Source organism: Cervus canadensis, chromosome 6, assembly GCF_019320065.1.
Source record: "Cervus canadensis isolate Bull #8, Minnesota chromosome 6, ASM1932006v1, whole genome shotgun sequence".
In the NCBI taxonomy this organism is placed as follows: Eukaryota; Metazoa; Chordata; class Mammalia; order Artiodactyla; family Cervidae; genus Cervus; species Cervus canadensis.
In genome coordinates, this window is record NC_057391.1 from 10,227,620 (window position 1) to 10,244,624 (window position 17,005).

The following is a 17,005-nucleotide window of genomic DNA, read 5'->3' on the forward strand; positions in this document are numbered from 1 at the left end:
CCAACAGTGTAAGAGGGTTCCCTTTTCTCCACACCCTCTCCAGCATTTATTGCTTGTAGACTTTTGGATAGCAGCCATCCTGACTGGTGTGTAATGGTACCTCATTGTGGTTTTGATTTGCATTTCTCTAATAATGAGTGATGTTGAGCACCTTTTCATGTGTTTGTTAGCCATCTGTATGTCTTCTTTGGAGAAATGTCTGTTTAGTTCTCTGGCCCATTTTTGATTGGGTCATTTATTTTTCTGGAATTGAGCTGCAGGAGTTGCTTGTATATTTTTGAGATTAATCCTTTGTCTGTTGCTTCATTTGCTATTATTTTCTCCCAATCTGAGGGCTGTCTTTTCACCTTACTTATAGTTTCCTTTGTAGTGCAAAAGCTTTTAAGTTTCATTAGGTCCCATTTGTTTAGTTTTGCTTTTATTTCCAATATTCTGGGAGGTGGGTCATAGAGGATCTTGCTGTGATTTATGTCGGAGAGTGTTTTGCCTATGTTCTCCTCTAGGAGTTTTATAGTTTCTGGTCTTACATTTAGATCTTTAATCCATTTTGAGTTTATTTTTGTGTATGGTGTTAGAAAGTGTTCTAGTTTCATTCTTTTACAGGTGGTTGACCAGTTTTCCCAGCACCACTTGTTAAAGAGGTTGTCTTTTTTCCATTGTATATCCTTGCCTCCTTTGTCAAAGATAAGGTGTCCATAGGTTCGTGGATTTATCTCTGGGCTTTCTATTCTGTTCCATTGGTCTATATTTCTGTCTTTCACACAAACATTTTTAAATGCCCTAGCTTATCTTTTAACAAAAGAACAAAACATATCACTTTACAGGTATAAAAACTGACGTCAGACTAGTCAAGTCATATGCCTTAAGATTCAAAGATGGTAAAGAATCCGCCTGCAATGCAGGAGACCCAGGTTCAATCCCTGGGTCAGGAAGCTCCCCTGGAAAAGGGAATGGCAACCCACTCCAGTATTCTTGCCTGGAGAATCCCATGGACAGAGGAGCCTGGTGGGCTACAGTCCACGTGATCACAAACAGTCAGCCACAACTGAGCAACTGAGCACGCACACGTGCCTCAAGTGAAACAGCCAGATAGTCAGGGACATTAAAATCTGCTGCCTGGCATCCAGGCCCATGGCCTTTTCTCTTCTACCGCCTTTGAGATTATCTCTTTCCCAAGATCTTTACAAAAGGAGAAAAAAGAAAAGGGAAGAAAAACTTTGGTTGTTCCATCCATGAAGAGAGATACAAGTATTATATTTTCTAGACTAACCTTGAAAGCAAGAATCTCCATTAAAAAAAAACAACCCTAAATAAAATGAATTTACATAAAAATAACAACATTTGTACATTTCCTAGCTTAATCTTAATTTTAGGCAGATCAAGAAACCACGAGCATGTGGACAAAAGGGATTTTGTTGGGATACCGGCCCCACAGCCAGTACAACAGCAACATCAGTTGCCGCAAAGCTCTTAAGCCATTCCTATTAGGCGGCTTCTGGAAAGTTTTTAAAGTGATCAGACTCTTCCAAAATGCCTGTTAAAACTTGGCATCGATAATCAGTCCTAGAAAATGGCTTCAGAATCAATCAAAACATTAAAAGTCTGAATAAAGCAGCACAAGCATTCTTAAGAGAAGATACTATTTAATGGGCAAACCAGGCCCTCAGAATCAAAGATATTAATATTTTACTACCAAGTTCCTAACTTGAAATTTGTGAAAATCTTAGAAAAAATTGGGGGTGACATATTATATTTTGTCTTATAAAAAATTCAGAGTGAAAGTACATTAAGAATCAATGGAAAGTGTGTGATATTTCATCAATTAAAATGCATTTCTGACTTACTGTGCACATTTCTTCTGTACAGCTGAGAAAACAGGGTCACATGAAACTATAGTCACCCGTTAGACTTACCTTCAGGAAAACTTTGCAGCCTCAAAACAAGATCTAGTAGAAACCACAAACATACTAGGTTTCTGGGATTACTCAAAATGTAGGACAGCATGCAATTATAAACTTGTATTTTGGACTTCCCTGGTGGTACAGTGGATAAGAATCTGCCAGAGCAGGGGACACGGGTTCAATCCCTGGTCTGGGAAGATGCCACCTGCCGCAGAACAGCTAAAGCCCATGCACCACACTACCTACTGAGCCCGTGCTCCCTAGAGCCTAAGCTCCACAACAAGAGAAGCCCGGGCACCACAATGAAGAGTAGCCCCTGCTCACCGCAACTAGAGAAAAGCCTGAGCAGCAGGGAAGACCCAGCACAACCAAAAATGAATACACTGAAAAAAAAATTCATATATGAGCACAATTCAGACCTAGAAATCTGCATTTTCATAGTGATTAAGACTTGGAAAATACCAAAATACGACCGTAGTGCTACTTGGAAGATGATCTGATGTGCTGTAAACATTTTTAACATTGGCATTTGGGTGCATACTCTAGTATTTACCAAATAATAAAATGACTAACAGTATCTTTTCATTCATGCATCTCATGATTTGATCTTCAGAAAACAAAACAAAACCCAAACAGAACAACTATCAAGCTGCAGAATATAATCAGAATGAAAAGTGTTTTGAGAGAATGTGGACAGTATATTTTATGTTATCCAAAATTAAAAAAATAAATTCACATGCATATAGAACTTTCAGATTTCCCCTACCCCAAAACAGTATAAAATAACATGATGCCTACAAAATCTACAAAATAACAAGAGCCTTACTAGATACAGCAGGCAGTTATTTTCACTCATACTTTATAAAGTCAGACAGAACAGTTAAATCAGACAGAACTCTGCCCTGAGTAACAAAGTCGACTTGGCCTTAGCACTGAAGAAGCCGGACCCTTGTCTAGTCATTTCCTCAATGTAGCTCAGCAAGGATTAAAACGAGCCGCTAATAGTTTGGCATTTGCCACACATCTTGGGACGTGAATCCTATTTTTAAGGCACTTAGAGTCTAATTTTTAAAAGTCAGGATGGCTTTCTAAGTGAGCACAACAAAAGTTCCTATGAAGGGGCCCTTCCTCTCTTAGGCAGTTGAGAAGCAACAAAATTATTTTTAAAGAGGAAAGAACTAGTCCATCAAATAGTCTCTGCTGAAAGTGAACTTTCCACTCCAAACTACTTTTTTCTTTTTAATCTGCCAAGGATGGGGGCCTAAGATAAAGCTCGCTCAACGTTTTTAGCCAGTGACACAGCGCAGAGCTGGGCTGTGAGGCGTCAGCAGGGGGGTTGCCCGTGGCTAAGTCTCAGAGTCCAAACGAGAGGGTGTGGGGGAAAAGGGAGAAAAAAGTAAAAAGAACTGACGTGGGAAAAAGAAAGGTAGGAATGAGAGAAAATCAGTATGGGAGAGGAGTAAAGCAAGAGGCTCAAAAAGCAGAGGGAAGGGAGAGAACCTGCAAAAATCAGTTTTGGTGTAAGCAGGCTGCTAAGCCCTGGCAATCCCACTCAGGGGAGGGCCTCTGTCGACACTGGGCACTTTCTCCGAGCCAGAGAGTGAGTTCCCGTGGAAGCTTTCCGCAAAGGCACATACCAGTTCTTGTTCCATTTATGTGCAAACTCCACAAGCAAGAGGAGCTGGATGACTATGAAGAGGAAGCCTCCAACAGCTCCCACATAGCGCCAGGCTGCAAAAGAAGACCGTTTTGAAAGCAGATGAGATGACGGTCCCAAGTGTCTAACTCAAAAAAGTAATAACTATGGTTAATTCTTACCTCAGGCTCCCTGTACTGCTAACACACTGAATTCCAATACAATTGTACAAGATGGGTACTACTATTATACCCACTTTACAGATGAGAAAAACAGAGTCTACATAAGCTGACCAGGCCCTGCAGCCCGTAAAGGATGTGGCTGGGATGTGAGCACAGGCAGCCTGGCACCACAGCATCCTAGCTTCACCTCCATGCTATAAATAAATGCCAGATACCCTAACAGGTGCAGTTAATTCATAAAAGCAACAACAACCCCCCCCCCCCCATTTAAAAGTAAAATCACATATTGCCAGAAAAAGCAAGGATTTGAATTTTACTGGGGAGAGACCCATCAAGATTCAGTGAAGAAATGAGGTTCAAACTAGGGTTCTACTTCCAGCTCAGCCACAAAGCAGCTCAAACCTTGTATGAGCACCTCACATCTCTGGTTATCTATAAAACAACTGAGCTGAGCTAGTGGACTAACTGCTAGGTCCCATCCATTCTAAGTATATTATTCTAATATATACAAGGACCTCTGTGGGGACTAGAAAACTAGTTACCAGTATTTTAGGTAAAAAGACAACTTGGATACAACTTCCTTAAGGAATGCATAAAAGCGGTGTGACTCTAAGAAACTCGCTGGACCTGGCATGTGGCTATTTGAGGACCTATGGCTATTCCTCATTCACAATGTGAATACTTTCACTATCTTAATTAGGAAAGTGAATCCACTGGGTTTGAACAGTTCTTTGAACCTCTGAAATGCAGGCTTTATTTTTCCCCTCCCTAGCTCAAATAAAGAAGGACCCCCTTGTTTCACTTATGATTGAATGCTTCATATTAAGTATTTCTGGTAGATTCCGTCAGTAAGGACATACAACTGAATTGAATATAATTGACTGAATAGCGGTCAGTGTTACATAGTCTCACACCAGTCAGGTTTAGACATAGCCTAGAGGACCCCACTGTCTTAGACGCAGCTTTATCTTAGACACAGCCTTTCTTAGCCCACTATTGCTGCAGCAGATTTAAAGCTGCTAACAAACCCTGGGTTTGTGGGCAGGGCAGAAAGAACAGGGTCTCCCTGGTCACACTGCTGACTTGCTAAACTAGTTTTCAAACAAGTTTTCCAAAGTGCCTCCTTTTCCCTTCAGGCCAATAACCTTAACTTCAATTCTTCAGCCAGCAGAGTAACTATAGGTTCTGTCACCCATCCGGGGAGGTGGGGGTTGGGTGGGGGGTTGTTGAGGGGGAGACAGGAAGTAGAGAGGATGAATGAGGTGTGGGCAGGTGAGGCAGGGTTTTTTTTTTTTAAGCTACAAGAAAGTTAGTAACCTACAATATCAAAGGCACCCTGGACTATGCTTTGGAACAATTTTACAAAGTGGGTAAAAACACAATAAATAGATACCCCCAACCCTCCATTCCTACCATTCAGAAAGGTCTCCTGATCTGGAATGAAGAAGGCTCCTGAGCACATGGCCCCCAACAGCAGAAGTTTAAAGAACCAAAAGCTGGAGGGAAAAAAAAAAAAACAAAAAACCAGAGGAAATGTATTCAAATGATATTCAAGGAAGGACAAAAGCCCTCTTAGAAGGTACGTGTGTCGATCCGTGATTCTGTTCACTTCAAATGGAGGGGAAGAAATTAAGTGACTGGGGACTGCCTCCTCCCATAATTAGATAGACTCAATGTTTGGCCTCTGATTGTGCAAAACCATTTTGTTGCAGGGTGGAAATGACCTGGGGGAAGGTCTTGGTACAGAAAATAAGCTCTTATCTCCACTGCGTTTCTCATTATGGCATCAGGTGTTACAAACAGGAATTCAGTTCTTAGTCTACTGTGTGGGGAAAAGTGTAATTTTCTCAAATCACTGTCAACAATTTCAACTAGAGGAAAGCTGTCAGAGGGTGTGACGAGTAGATGCCCTGGAATGCTGCTCTGAGTCCAGGGAAAGGAGAAATGATCCCCACGAAGACTCACCCATTGTGAATGTAGGCTCTACAGCTTTTACTGTTGTTGACGTTCAAGGTCAGGAGGCAGAAGAGGAAGAAGAAACAGGCCATTCCAAAACAGACTCTGTATACTGCAGAATACCCCACCAGCTTCTCACAGGTGTCACCAGCTTTAATGCCTTTACAGATATCTTCAAAATAAGGGATCTGAAGAAAAAGAGAAAAAGTCTCTGTTAAAACTACGTAAAGAGTTGGTGCGGTTCTTTCAGCCTGCAAGTCAAAATTCAATGTGAAATTAATTACCGAGAGAAATTAAGACTGAGAAGAATGTCTCTCTTCCAAAGACCTTTTCCTTAATTTTCTCTGAATCCTTTTTAGAGATATAGCGCTCATAATGTACCACTCAGCCTTCACTTACCCCTAATGAATTCTGAAATCCAGCATCAGAATTTTTAAAAATTATACTTATAATACACGGGTATTTTTTCTTAAAATGTGTAAATATAGAGATTAAGTGCACATATGACATTATTTACATAGGATAAGCTCCTAACCTAGAAATGAAATCAATGGGTCAGGTAGTAGCTATATTTTAAAATTTCAAGCAATAAAGTCAAATCACTCTTTCAAAGGCTGCGTTTATATCCCAGTAGCAATACTTGAGACTGCTCACATTCCCAGCCTGAGCACCATATTTAAGGGCTAAAAACCACTATCTTGTTTCAATGTCCATAGACCTCATTACTAGTAAGGTTCACGTCTTTCTTTAAATTTAATATATTGTTCTATGAATTGGTGGTTAATAGGATTTTTACTTGATCCACTGGAGTTCTTTATTTATGGGCCCTAATCTGATAAATGTCAACAATCGTTTAGTCCAGTATAATTAGAAGGTTTTATATAAAACCCACTGACATTATCAGAATAATTAAAAACTTACATTATGAGAACAAGCAGCATATTTCTATTAATGTCAGAAAATAAAGATTTAATGTTAAAAAAAAAGAGAAACTTGCTTCTTACCAGCATCAAAGCTGAACACTCTTCAGAACAGAAAATAATTTGAAAAATCACATTATAGCCTTTACTCACAAAACAAAAACTAAAACCAGGGGAAAATAGGACAAAACACTAAAGGTAAAACTGAAGCATGATAATTTCATTTCTTCTACAGAAAAGATCCTAAAGAAACAGTAACAATGAGGTTATTAAAATATCTATCTGAGACCTAAGATCCCAAAAGTCACCTGGTGCAGCCAAAAAAATAAAAATTCAATAAGTTTAAAATAAAAGATTTCCATAAATGGAAGGAAGACTAAATGTAATTGAAGTTCATCTTCCTTCCTGAGGATTCTCTCCCTCAGAAAAGATCTGCAATCATTACTATTAAATATGATTTTTTTTAAAAAAATTAGTGTCTTAGGCAAAAATGCATTGCTACTGAGATCCTGTTATAATAGTTTCACTTTCATGCATAGCTATAAAAGATTTCATAAAGAAATACCAAACATTTTGTGGTCTGCAAGTTCCTATAACTCCAATGTTTTTAGATCACAGCAAGATATAAATCCACAAAGAGAGACATTACTATTATTTTTGACTAAGCCAGGTAAAATATTAAGCCAGATAAAACACAGATTGTCTAGTTAAATTTAAATGTTGTATAAATAACAACTAGTTTTTAATATAACAATACTTGGGGATATACTTATACTAAATATTGCATGGGGGGCATACTTATACCAAAAAAAGTATTCCTTGGCAAGAGATAAAGCTCAAAAAAAGGCATGATCTTGGTGGGAAGGGCCAGGTATATGCCATGCCAAGAAGACTGGCTCCCATACTGTAAGGAAGGGGAAACAGCTATTTAAGCTGGAATGACTTTGGCTGCAAAGTGAAGAACATGTGACAAAAGGGACAAGTTTGAGGCAGAAGGATTAGAAGGCCACTGAATTAACAGTCCAGATAACAGTTGAAGAAGGTAAACTAGTAGCAGAAAAAATACAAAGTCTATGGGTAGAAGTCATAGTTGGCAGGACTGAAAGATGGGGGAGGGTTCTCTTCTGCCTTTTTAAAGTATTTAGGGTAGAGAGGGAATAGGGTTAAAGGAAAAAAGGAAAGTGAAGTCGCTCAGTCGTGTCTGACTGTTTGTGACCCCATGGACTGCAGCCTCCCAGGCTCCTCTGTCCATGGAATTTTCCAGGCAAGAGTCCTGGAGTGGGTTGCCATTTCCTTCTCCAGGGGATCTTCCCGACTCAGGGATTGAATCCAGGTCTCCCACATTGCAGGCGGACGCTTTACCCTCTAAGCCATTAGGGAAGCCCTAGGAACTGAAAAGAGCTCTGGGAGTTTGTTTTTAACATACAGGGTTGGAAGCACCCTGGAGCATTCCAGTGAGAAGGGGGGGTATGTAAAGGGCTTGAAAACAGTGATTAAGATACAGGATGCGCCCCCACCAGGTCATGAGAGACCTCAGCAAGGGCTTTCTGAAGGAGTCTGAATTTTTAGCTATTTCACAGTGAGTGAGCAAATTCACATGGTTAAAATCTTCATCTATTGAAGTCATGGGGGACCCCATACAAGTGAATGTTTCAGAGCCTGTAGCAGGAAACAAAAGCTGCACCCTATGAGTGGTACTGGGAATAAGGAGGTAATGTTGCTTTAAATCTGTACAAGGAGGCACCATGCCTCCACCTTATTTGTTTTATTCATGTGGGATTTACTGCTCTATAATATCCATTCCACTCTTCCCCCACCTTCTCTGTTTCCTCTGTCAGCAAAGCTAATCCCTTTTGCACAGCGCCTCCACACTCCTGCCATAACACATGCATGTCAGCGTTCCTTTAATCTGCCCAGTCCATCTTTCCCAGGCAGGCTCTTCTCCACCTCCCTACCCACACCCAATTCTCTCTTCTCCTCAGATCAGTTCAAGAATGCTCCTGCCAGCAGACTTGAGCACCTACCCTGTCATCCCCCGCAAACTCCCCTCCCCCAAACCCTTACTTACCGCCAGAGGCCCTTAGGCTCATCAAAGGGTGAGTATGCGGCATTGCATATCTCATCCACAACAAAAGTAGGCAAACAACCCCCTGCTCTAAACACTAAGACCTGCCTTATGCTCTGTGGGTGACTCAAGTCGTCTAGCCTTCAGCATGTGGTGAATATTTTTAGGTAAAGAACCTCCGAGTAGAACAGGCTGGCGGGATTTAGTAACGGGAATTTGCTCTGATTAAATATTTGCTGTTCTGAGCTCCATCCCAGTTTTAGAAAAAGAAAACATAGATCACACACAGATTCCACACTGTGGGATGGGGGGGGCGGGCCTGCGAAGGATGTTGCCTCTTATGTCTGACTCTGGGCATCCAGGGACACTGCACCTGTAGTTGGTTCTGTACAGACCCGAGGGCAAGGAGTATCCTCCCAACCACTGAGCAACCAAGCTCAAAGTCACAAGTATCAGTGAGAATGAAGAGCTCATGTGGACTTCCAGCCCTAACTCCACTAATAACCTGGGAAAATTACACACCCTAGCTGAGCCTCAGTTTCCCTATCTGTACAATGAAATAATACTGCCTTCCACCTCATGAAGCTGCTCTGAGAATGAAATCAGTGAATCCTTGTAAAAAGGGCTCATCACAGTTCTTGATCCATGGTAGCCATTAAGCAAACATACTTAATTCTAAGTTATTATCTATTTTATAATAATGGGGAGGGAGTCAGGCACATTACCTGAACCCCTGATTGGCTGATGCATTCTGACTTAAACAAGAGGGGAGATAAACATCTTAGAACTCAGTAGACACGCTATTCACTTTACCAAAGGATTCACAGTGAAAGATACAGTTGAACTTCCGTGTAACTGCCAGTTCTCCACCTATGGATTTAACTAACCACACAAAGAAATAAAAAAAAAATTTTTTTTTTCCCCAGAAAGTTTCAAAACACAAAAGTTGAATTTGCCATGTATCTGGAACTGTTTACATAGTATTAGACATTTTAAGTAATCTAGCAATGATTTAAAGTATTTAAGAGGATGTGCCTAAGTTATATGCAAGTCCATTTTATATAAGGGACTTGAGCTCATCGGTGGATTTTGATATCCAAGAGGGTCCTGGGACCAACCCCCAGAGGATACCAAGGAACAACCGTACTGGCAACTTTCAATAAGGTGAACCTTTCCCTGGCACATCTATATAGGCATACCTCAGAGATACTGCGGGTTCGGTTCCAGACCACTGCAACAAAGAAAACAGCACAGTAAAGCAAGCCACATGAAGTTTTTGGTTTCCCAGGGCACATAAAAGTTAAGTTTACACTATACTGCAGTCTATCAAGTGCGCAATAGCATTATGTGTTTTGTTTTTTAAAAGCAGTGTTTAAAAATTTAATAATATAAGATTTAAAAATATTCTATTGCTAAAGAATACCAATCATCTAAGCCTTTGGTGAGTCATGGCAATAACATCAAAGATCACTGAACATGTAACAACAGTAATGAAAAAGTTTGAAATATCGCGAGAATTACCCAAGTGTGACCCAGAGCGAGCAAATGCCGTTCAGCAAGTGGCACGCTGATTCACCTGCTCGAGGCAGGGTTCCCGCAAACCCTCAGCTTGTAAATAACGCAGCGTCCGTGAAACGCAATAAGGTAAAGCGCAACCAAACAAGGTATGCCTGTCCAAGAACTGAGCTCTAAAAAACAGGACTCACTACGTGCCTTTCAGAGACCTAGTCACCACTCAAAAAATACACATATCTGAACTTCCACATCAGGGAAGACATTTCAAAACATCAATACAAGTATTAAGGCTAGAGATGTTAGCTAGAAAATCCCCATGGCTTGTCTACTGAGGGGAGATGCTGGCTATGCCCTTAAAACAATTTCAGTCTCAGGCAAATAAATGTGAAGAAATAATGGCAGGGTTAGAAAGGCCTATAGGGCTAGTTGGCCAGGGACCCACATGATGCAAACTTAGAAATAAAGAATAGAATTTGGGAGTGGTTCTTACAGAAATGAAGAGGAAAAGGAGCATCATGTCCCCATAACATTATTTTAGAGAGATGAGTAAACGGCACATTAGCAAAGCTAATGAGTCTTACCTTCCATTATATCAAATTTTTAGGACATTGAATGAAACCAAGCTGCAAGGAAAGCTTTGGGAGAGCTGAGCAGGAGTGATATCACAAAACCTAGAAGAACTAGATCTACAGGTTCTGTTTAGTATCTTACTTGAAATAAACTTCAGAACCAAGACTCTCTCCCCTTTCTGACATTCCAATTATTTGTAAACTTTTTAAGACAGTTTAGTTTTCTCTGTGGAAAAATTCCAGTGTCCATGACAGTGGACCCACCCATGTATGTTACCCACCCATGGACAGCAGTTGCAAAACAGGGAAGGCTAAAATCAGCTTCCATCCTCCCTTCGACAGCTTCTAGCAATCAAGGGTCATTTCTCTGTAAATTATTACCTTTGAGGCCCTTTCTGGATTGTGGGGGCTATTTTAAAAACAGTAACCACCAGGGACTTCCCTGGTGGTCCAGTGGTTAAGACTCTGCATTTCTAAGGCAGGAGGCGTAGGTTCCATCCCTGGTCAGGGAACCAAGATCGCACATGCAATGCAGCGCAGCCAAACAAAAAACAAGTACCATCAGGACTCACCTCTCTTTTGTTCAGATTTCTAAATATTTTTAAGAGAAAAGTTTGCAATGTGTCATTATTAAAAGTCATATGTGGGTGCTCAGTTGCTCAGTCGTGTCTGACTCTTTGTACCTTCATGGACTGTAGCCCGCCAGGCTCCTCTGACCATGGATTTCCCAGGCAAGAATACCGGAGTGGGTTGCTATTTCCTACTCGAGGGGATCTTCTTGACCCAGGGATCAAACCTGTGTCTCTTGCATCTCTTGCATTGGCGGGCAGATTGTTTACCACTGAGCCACATGGGAAGCCCATTAAAAGGGGAACTAAAATTCCACTGAGCCTGGTTTTGTTTGACCCAGTCACCTCTATAGTCAGGAACTTAATGTCCCTAATAGTAACTCCCCAGAATCTCAGAAGCATGCAAGACAGAGACGATGTTAGAGTTCACAGCTCCCCCTCTGCCATAAGCCTTTCAGGATCAGTTCAGTTCAGTTCAATTCAGTCGCTCAGTCGTGTCCGACTCTTTGAGACCCCATGAATCACAGAATGCCAGGCCTCCCTGTCCATCATCAACTCCGAGAGTCTACCCAAACCCATGTCCATCGAGTCGGTGACGCCATCCAACCATTTCATCCTCTGTCGTCCCCTTCTCCTCCTGCCCCCAATCCTTCCCAGCATTAGGGTCTTTTCCAATGAGTCAACTCTTCGCATGAGGTGGCCAAAGAATTGGAGTTTCAGGATCAAACTGCCACAAATATGATTAAATAGTTAGAAAACAACTCCAATCACAAACTTTAAATAATAAGCTTTCAATTGAAACAAGACAGCTTGCAGAGAACTGACTAATAATGATGACACGAGGGGCTCTTCCTCAGAAGGGAAACAGGGAGCCGCTAACGTCAGTCTGCTCAGGGAATCAGGGTTTATGAAGGCAGAATGTACAAAGACCACTTGCTAATCTTGGAGGAGGGATAAGAGTTAATCCCAGCGAAAACTCACATAAGTCTTCAATGAGGCAACAGCAGTGGGGCTCGGGGCCATGGAATAGACAGGTCCTACGTGCTGACTGGTGCGGCCTATGAGGGAAGGCTGAGGGACCAAGGACCAGGATTCCCCATTTCTAGTTTGGCAGCGGTTTGGATGGTGGGCCAGCAGTGGATAGGACGCACAGGAGAGGGGCGGTTTCAGGGTGCAGGGGCAGTAATTCACTTAAGCACAGGCTGCCAGAATCAAGGGGAAATGTGGGCAGATGGCGAGACAGCAGGACTAGAGAGAAGGACTGGTAGGGACCAGCAGAGATGGCAAGGATTACAAGGAATCAATGGAATACATAAATTTACCAGGAGAGGAACCCAGGTGGAGGAGCAGGGGATGAAGGAGACAGAGCTGGGAACAGCCCAGAGAGCTGAGGAATGCAAACATTCAGGGACTGGGAAGAAGGGGGAAAAAAAAAACAAGAAAGGAACTGAAAAGATACAGAGCCAGAGAGAAGCTGAGCAGCTCTCAGGAAGTGGAGTGTGTCAAATACCACCAACTGATGAGATGCCAGAAGTAACATTGGATTTGGCAACAAAGAGTCATTCCGAGCAGTAATCGGAATATTCCCCAGAGCAGAGACTGAAGGCTGAGGAGAGGAGACAGTCCAGCAGGCTGGACACTGGGCAGGAAGTGACCCCAACAGGCCTTTCACCCCTGCTTTCAAGAAATCTAACTGCAAACCTAAAAGTGCATCATTCTAAGATATATTTATTTATCATTATAGAAGCAATCTGGAGAAGAGAATGCCAAACCACTCCAGTATTCCTGCCTGGAGAATCCCCTCGACAGAGGAGCTTGGCAGGTCCATGGGGTCGCAAAGAGTCGGATATGACTGAGCAAGTGAGCATACATACGAGCAACACATATTTACATTATTGTTGTCAAAGAAAACGTAAATTACAACAGATACAGGTAACTGAATCCCCCTAACCATCACGGCTCCAACCCTAACCTGACTGCTTCCAGAGGGAACGCCTGTTGCACTTCCTTGTAGGCCCTTTGCTCTGTTACTCCCCACTCATTATGTCCCACAGATTGCTGCATGTTCAACACATAAATCTATGTGCAACCTTTCAAACTGCTCTATAAAGAAAGCTGAGCACCGAAGAATTGATGCTTTTGAACTGTGGTATTGGAGAAGACTCTTGAGAGTCCCTTGGACTGCAAGGAGATCCAACCAGTCCATCCTAAAGGAGATCAGTCCTGGGTGTTCATTGGAAGAACTGATGTTGAAGCTGAAACTCCAATACTTTGGCCACCTGATGCGAAGAGCTGACTCATTTGAAAAGACCCTGATGCTGGGAAAGATTGAAGGCAGGAGGAGAAGGGGACGACAGAGGATGAAATGGTTGGATGGCATCACTGACTCAATGGACATGGGTTTGGGTGGATTCCGGGAGTTGGTGATGGACAGGGAGGCCTGGTGTGCTGTGGTTCATGGGGTCGCAAAGAGTCAGACACGACTGAGTGACTGAACTGACTGAAACTGCTATACAGAAGTCCACAGCCCAGACCCATTGTAATTTGGTCTCTGTGAGCCTAGTGGCAGACACTCACATTGTTTCTGAGTTTTCACCCTTAGGAACAAGGTAAAACCGACAGTGCCCGTATCGTGGGTATCGCATGCCTCTCTCTCTGCACAGGTGAGGCATTAAGGAAGACTGACATCCAGAAGGCGAATGCTGGATCATGACGGTGGTTAAGTTTTAACAGACACCGACAAACTCTCCCCAGGGAGGGCTGGAAACTCTAGGGTGATGGGTGACAGGGAGAGCAGGCCAGACGAAGAGAGGAGCCGGCAGAGCCGCCCACCCCGTCTCAGAGCCAGGAGAGTCTCTGCGCTCCCACAGGGTCAGCTTCTCAGCAAGCACTGTCCCCATAATCAAGGGGAAGAGGCTGGGCCAGGGCCAAGTCCAGAAAACAAGTCCATAGCTAAACCCAGAGATCAGACCGCAGCTGCGGAGGCCTGGACTTTGTTTTAGGTGGAAGACACAGTTACGACCCACACTCTGCCCCACAGGATGCAGGGTCTGATAGAGGAGTCTGTGCCCCCTGAGACGAACCAGGCCCACTGACAGCTCTCTCTTGAACACTCAGATGCTGGGGTTTCTTTGAAAAGGACCAAGTGTCTAAACAGGCAGGGCTTTCTAGTCAGACAGCTTCTCAGTGGGAAGATGTGCTTATGGCCTACGTGAGCAGCACCAAATCAGCTAACTTCCCATTGAATGTGAAAACAGGAATATCGTGATTTGAATGTGCAAATCCAACCACGCTCACGGCTGTTTTCTGTAAACAGCTACTGAAAGTCCAATGAAATGGGAGTTTACAGGTGTACTCTTCATCCCACACTATATGTTATGTAAATATACCTAGATATCACAGCACAGGGCTTGATCCTTCCCTGACTCATTCATATCTACTATGTACAGGTACTCTTCTAGGTTATGGAGATTCAAGCAGCAAATAAAACGGATTAAAAATCCAAGCTAGGGCTTCCCTGGTGGTCTAGGGGTTAAGAATTCGCTGCCAGTGCAGGGTACACAGGTTTGGTCGGGAGTACCCCACATGCCACACAGCAACACGCACCACAACTACTGGGCCAGCACTCTAGAGCCCATGCTCTGCAGGAGAAGCCACTGCAATGAGAACCCCCGCATTGTAACTAGAGAGTAGCCCTTGCTCTCCGCAACTGGAGGAAGACCAAGCACAGCAATGAAGACCCAGCACAGCCAAAAATGAATGAATGAATAAAGAAATATTTTTTTTAAAAAAATCCAAGCTAACAAGGAGCTAACTTTCTAGAGAAATGCTAGCCACGTGTGCTCTACTTTACGGATATTTCAAGCATTTTCATGTTTTAATTTTGACTATCCATGTTAGTTAGTCAATCCTAAAGGAAATCGACCCTGAATATTCACTGGAAGGACTGAGGCTGAAGCTGAAGCTCCAATCCTTTGGCCACCTGATGTGAAGAGCCTACTCCCTGGAGAAGACTCTGATGCTGGGAAAGATTGGAGGCAGGAGGAGAAGGGGGCGACAGAGGATGAGATGGTTGGATGGTATCCCTGACTCAATGGACATGAGCTTGAGCAAACTCTGGGAGGTAGTGAAGGACAGGGAAGCCTGGAGTGCTGCAGTTCATGGGGTCACAAAGAATCAGACACGACTTAGCAACTGAACAACAACAATCCATGATTTTGCCTTAGGTAGGACACAGAAACACAGAGTTCCAAAAGATGGAACTCTACTGTGAAATGAAATATTTCCTGCTCTACACTCAAGTCTCTTTCAAATGCAAATATCTGAGCCTGAAACAGAGCCAGCTATTTGGAAGACATCACCTGCTTCCTCCCCATTAAGCTGAGGAGCTGGTGGACTGTGAGAGGTGGCCTCATCGGACACCCCTTACAGAAAACAGGAATTAGGAAGTGAACCATAAAGAAAGCAGGACTGGCCCCAGATAGTTAGATGCATATGAGAGAAATGATTTCAGCAAACCCGGAGACTTGCATCTTCCTATACGTAAAAGATGGCTAAATCTCTTCATGTGACAGATTTGGCTTTTCTTAAGTGTGTGCTTACTCCGTTCCTTCAGTCCTCTTTGCGACTGAAGACTCCTCTTCAGTCCTCTACCATGGACTATAGCCCCCAGGCTCCTCCGTCCATGGGATTCTCCAGGCAAGAATACTGGAGTGGGTTGTCATTTCCTTCTCCAGGGAATCTTCCTGACCCAGGAATTGAACCCTCATCTCCCAAGTCTATGTACTGCAGGTGGATTATTTACCCACTGAGCCACCTGGAAGTGTGAAAGTCGCTCAGTTGTGTCTGACTCTTTGCGACCCCATGGACTATACAGTCCATGGAATTCTCCAGGCCAGAATTCTGGAGTGGGTAGCATTTCCCTTCTCCAGGGAGTCTTCCCAGCTCAGGGCTCGAACCCAGGTGTCCCACATTGCAGGCAGATTCTTTACCAGCTGAGCCACAGAGTAATCTTTCAATATTCAGATTAACTGCCTCCTTGCTGCAAACTTGTACAAAGCCTGGCTCCTCCCCTGCCTCTTCAGAGTCAGCTCTTTCAGGATTGCCCTGAGATGCTATCTCCTGGGCTTGAGTCCTAACATTCCCACTGAATAAAACCTAACATTCAACTTAAAGGTTGTGCATGTTTTTTCAGTTAACACTACCAAACCTACACCCTCCAGATTCTGAGAGCCCCTGGTCACTTGGTCCCCATTGTTAGGGCTAAGAACCCAGTCACACACACAGTTCGATGTCTGGCCCAGCATCCTTCTCATTTTACACTGGACCAGGAACCGGAGGCCCCCAGGAGAACTGGGGTACCCACATTCTTACTTTCTCCCTCCCTACTTCTTCCCAATCACCAAAATGCTTGGTTTGGCTATACAGAAAGAAGGGCTGATGATTTTTTTTTTTAACCTGTGAATGATTTACTGTGTATCTCAAAAGGCCGGGATGAGTAAATTCATCACAAGTAAAAACATCATGCTGTTAAATGTGTCTCACTAAATTTACTGCCGTGCTGTTCTTGCCTAGTCAACCCAGAACGTGGCTCATACAACCTGGTATCTGCAACTTAATCAGGAGCTCCAGGAGCCTCAGCACAAAGTTCAGCCCATTCAGGTCTCCCCTCTAGGGAAAGGGGAGAACAACT

At 43.1% G+C, this 17,005-nt stretch overlaps 1 protein-coding gene across 2 annotated transcripts in view; it reads right to left on the reverse strand.

The window, feature by feature from the left end:
* SERINC5 (serine incorporator 5) overlaps positions 1–17,005 on the reverse strand; it is a 103,175-nt gene that overhangs the window by 26,254 nt on the left and 59,916 nt on the right. For both annotated transcript variants that reach the window (XM_043470766.1, XM_043470767.1), the window contains exons 3-5: positions 5,685–5,863; positions 5,133–5,215; positions 3,539–3,632 (exon numbers count right to left, since the gene is read on the reverse strand). In XM_043470766.1, coding sequence (XP_043326701.1) covers positions 3,539–3,632; positions 5,133–5,215; positions 5,685–5,863 — 356 coding nt within the window. The remainder of the gene's footprint in view (positions 1–3,538; positions 3,633–5,132; positions 5,216–5,684; positions 5,864–17,005) is intronic.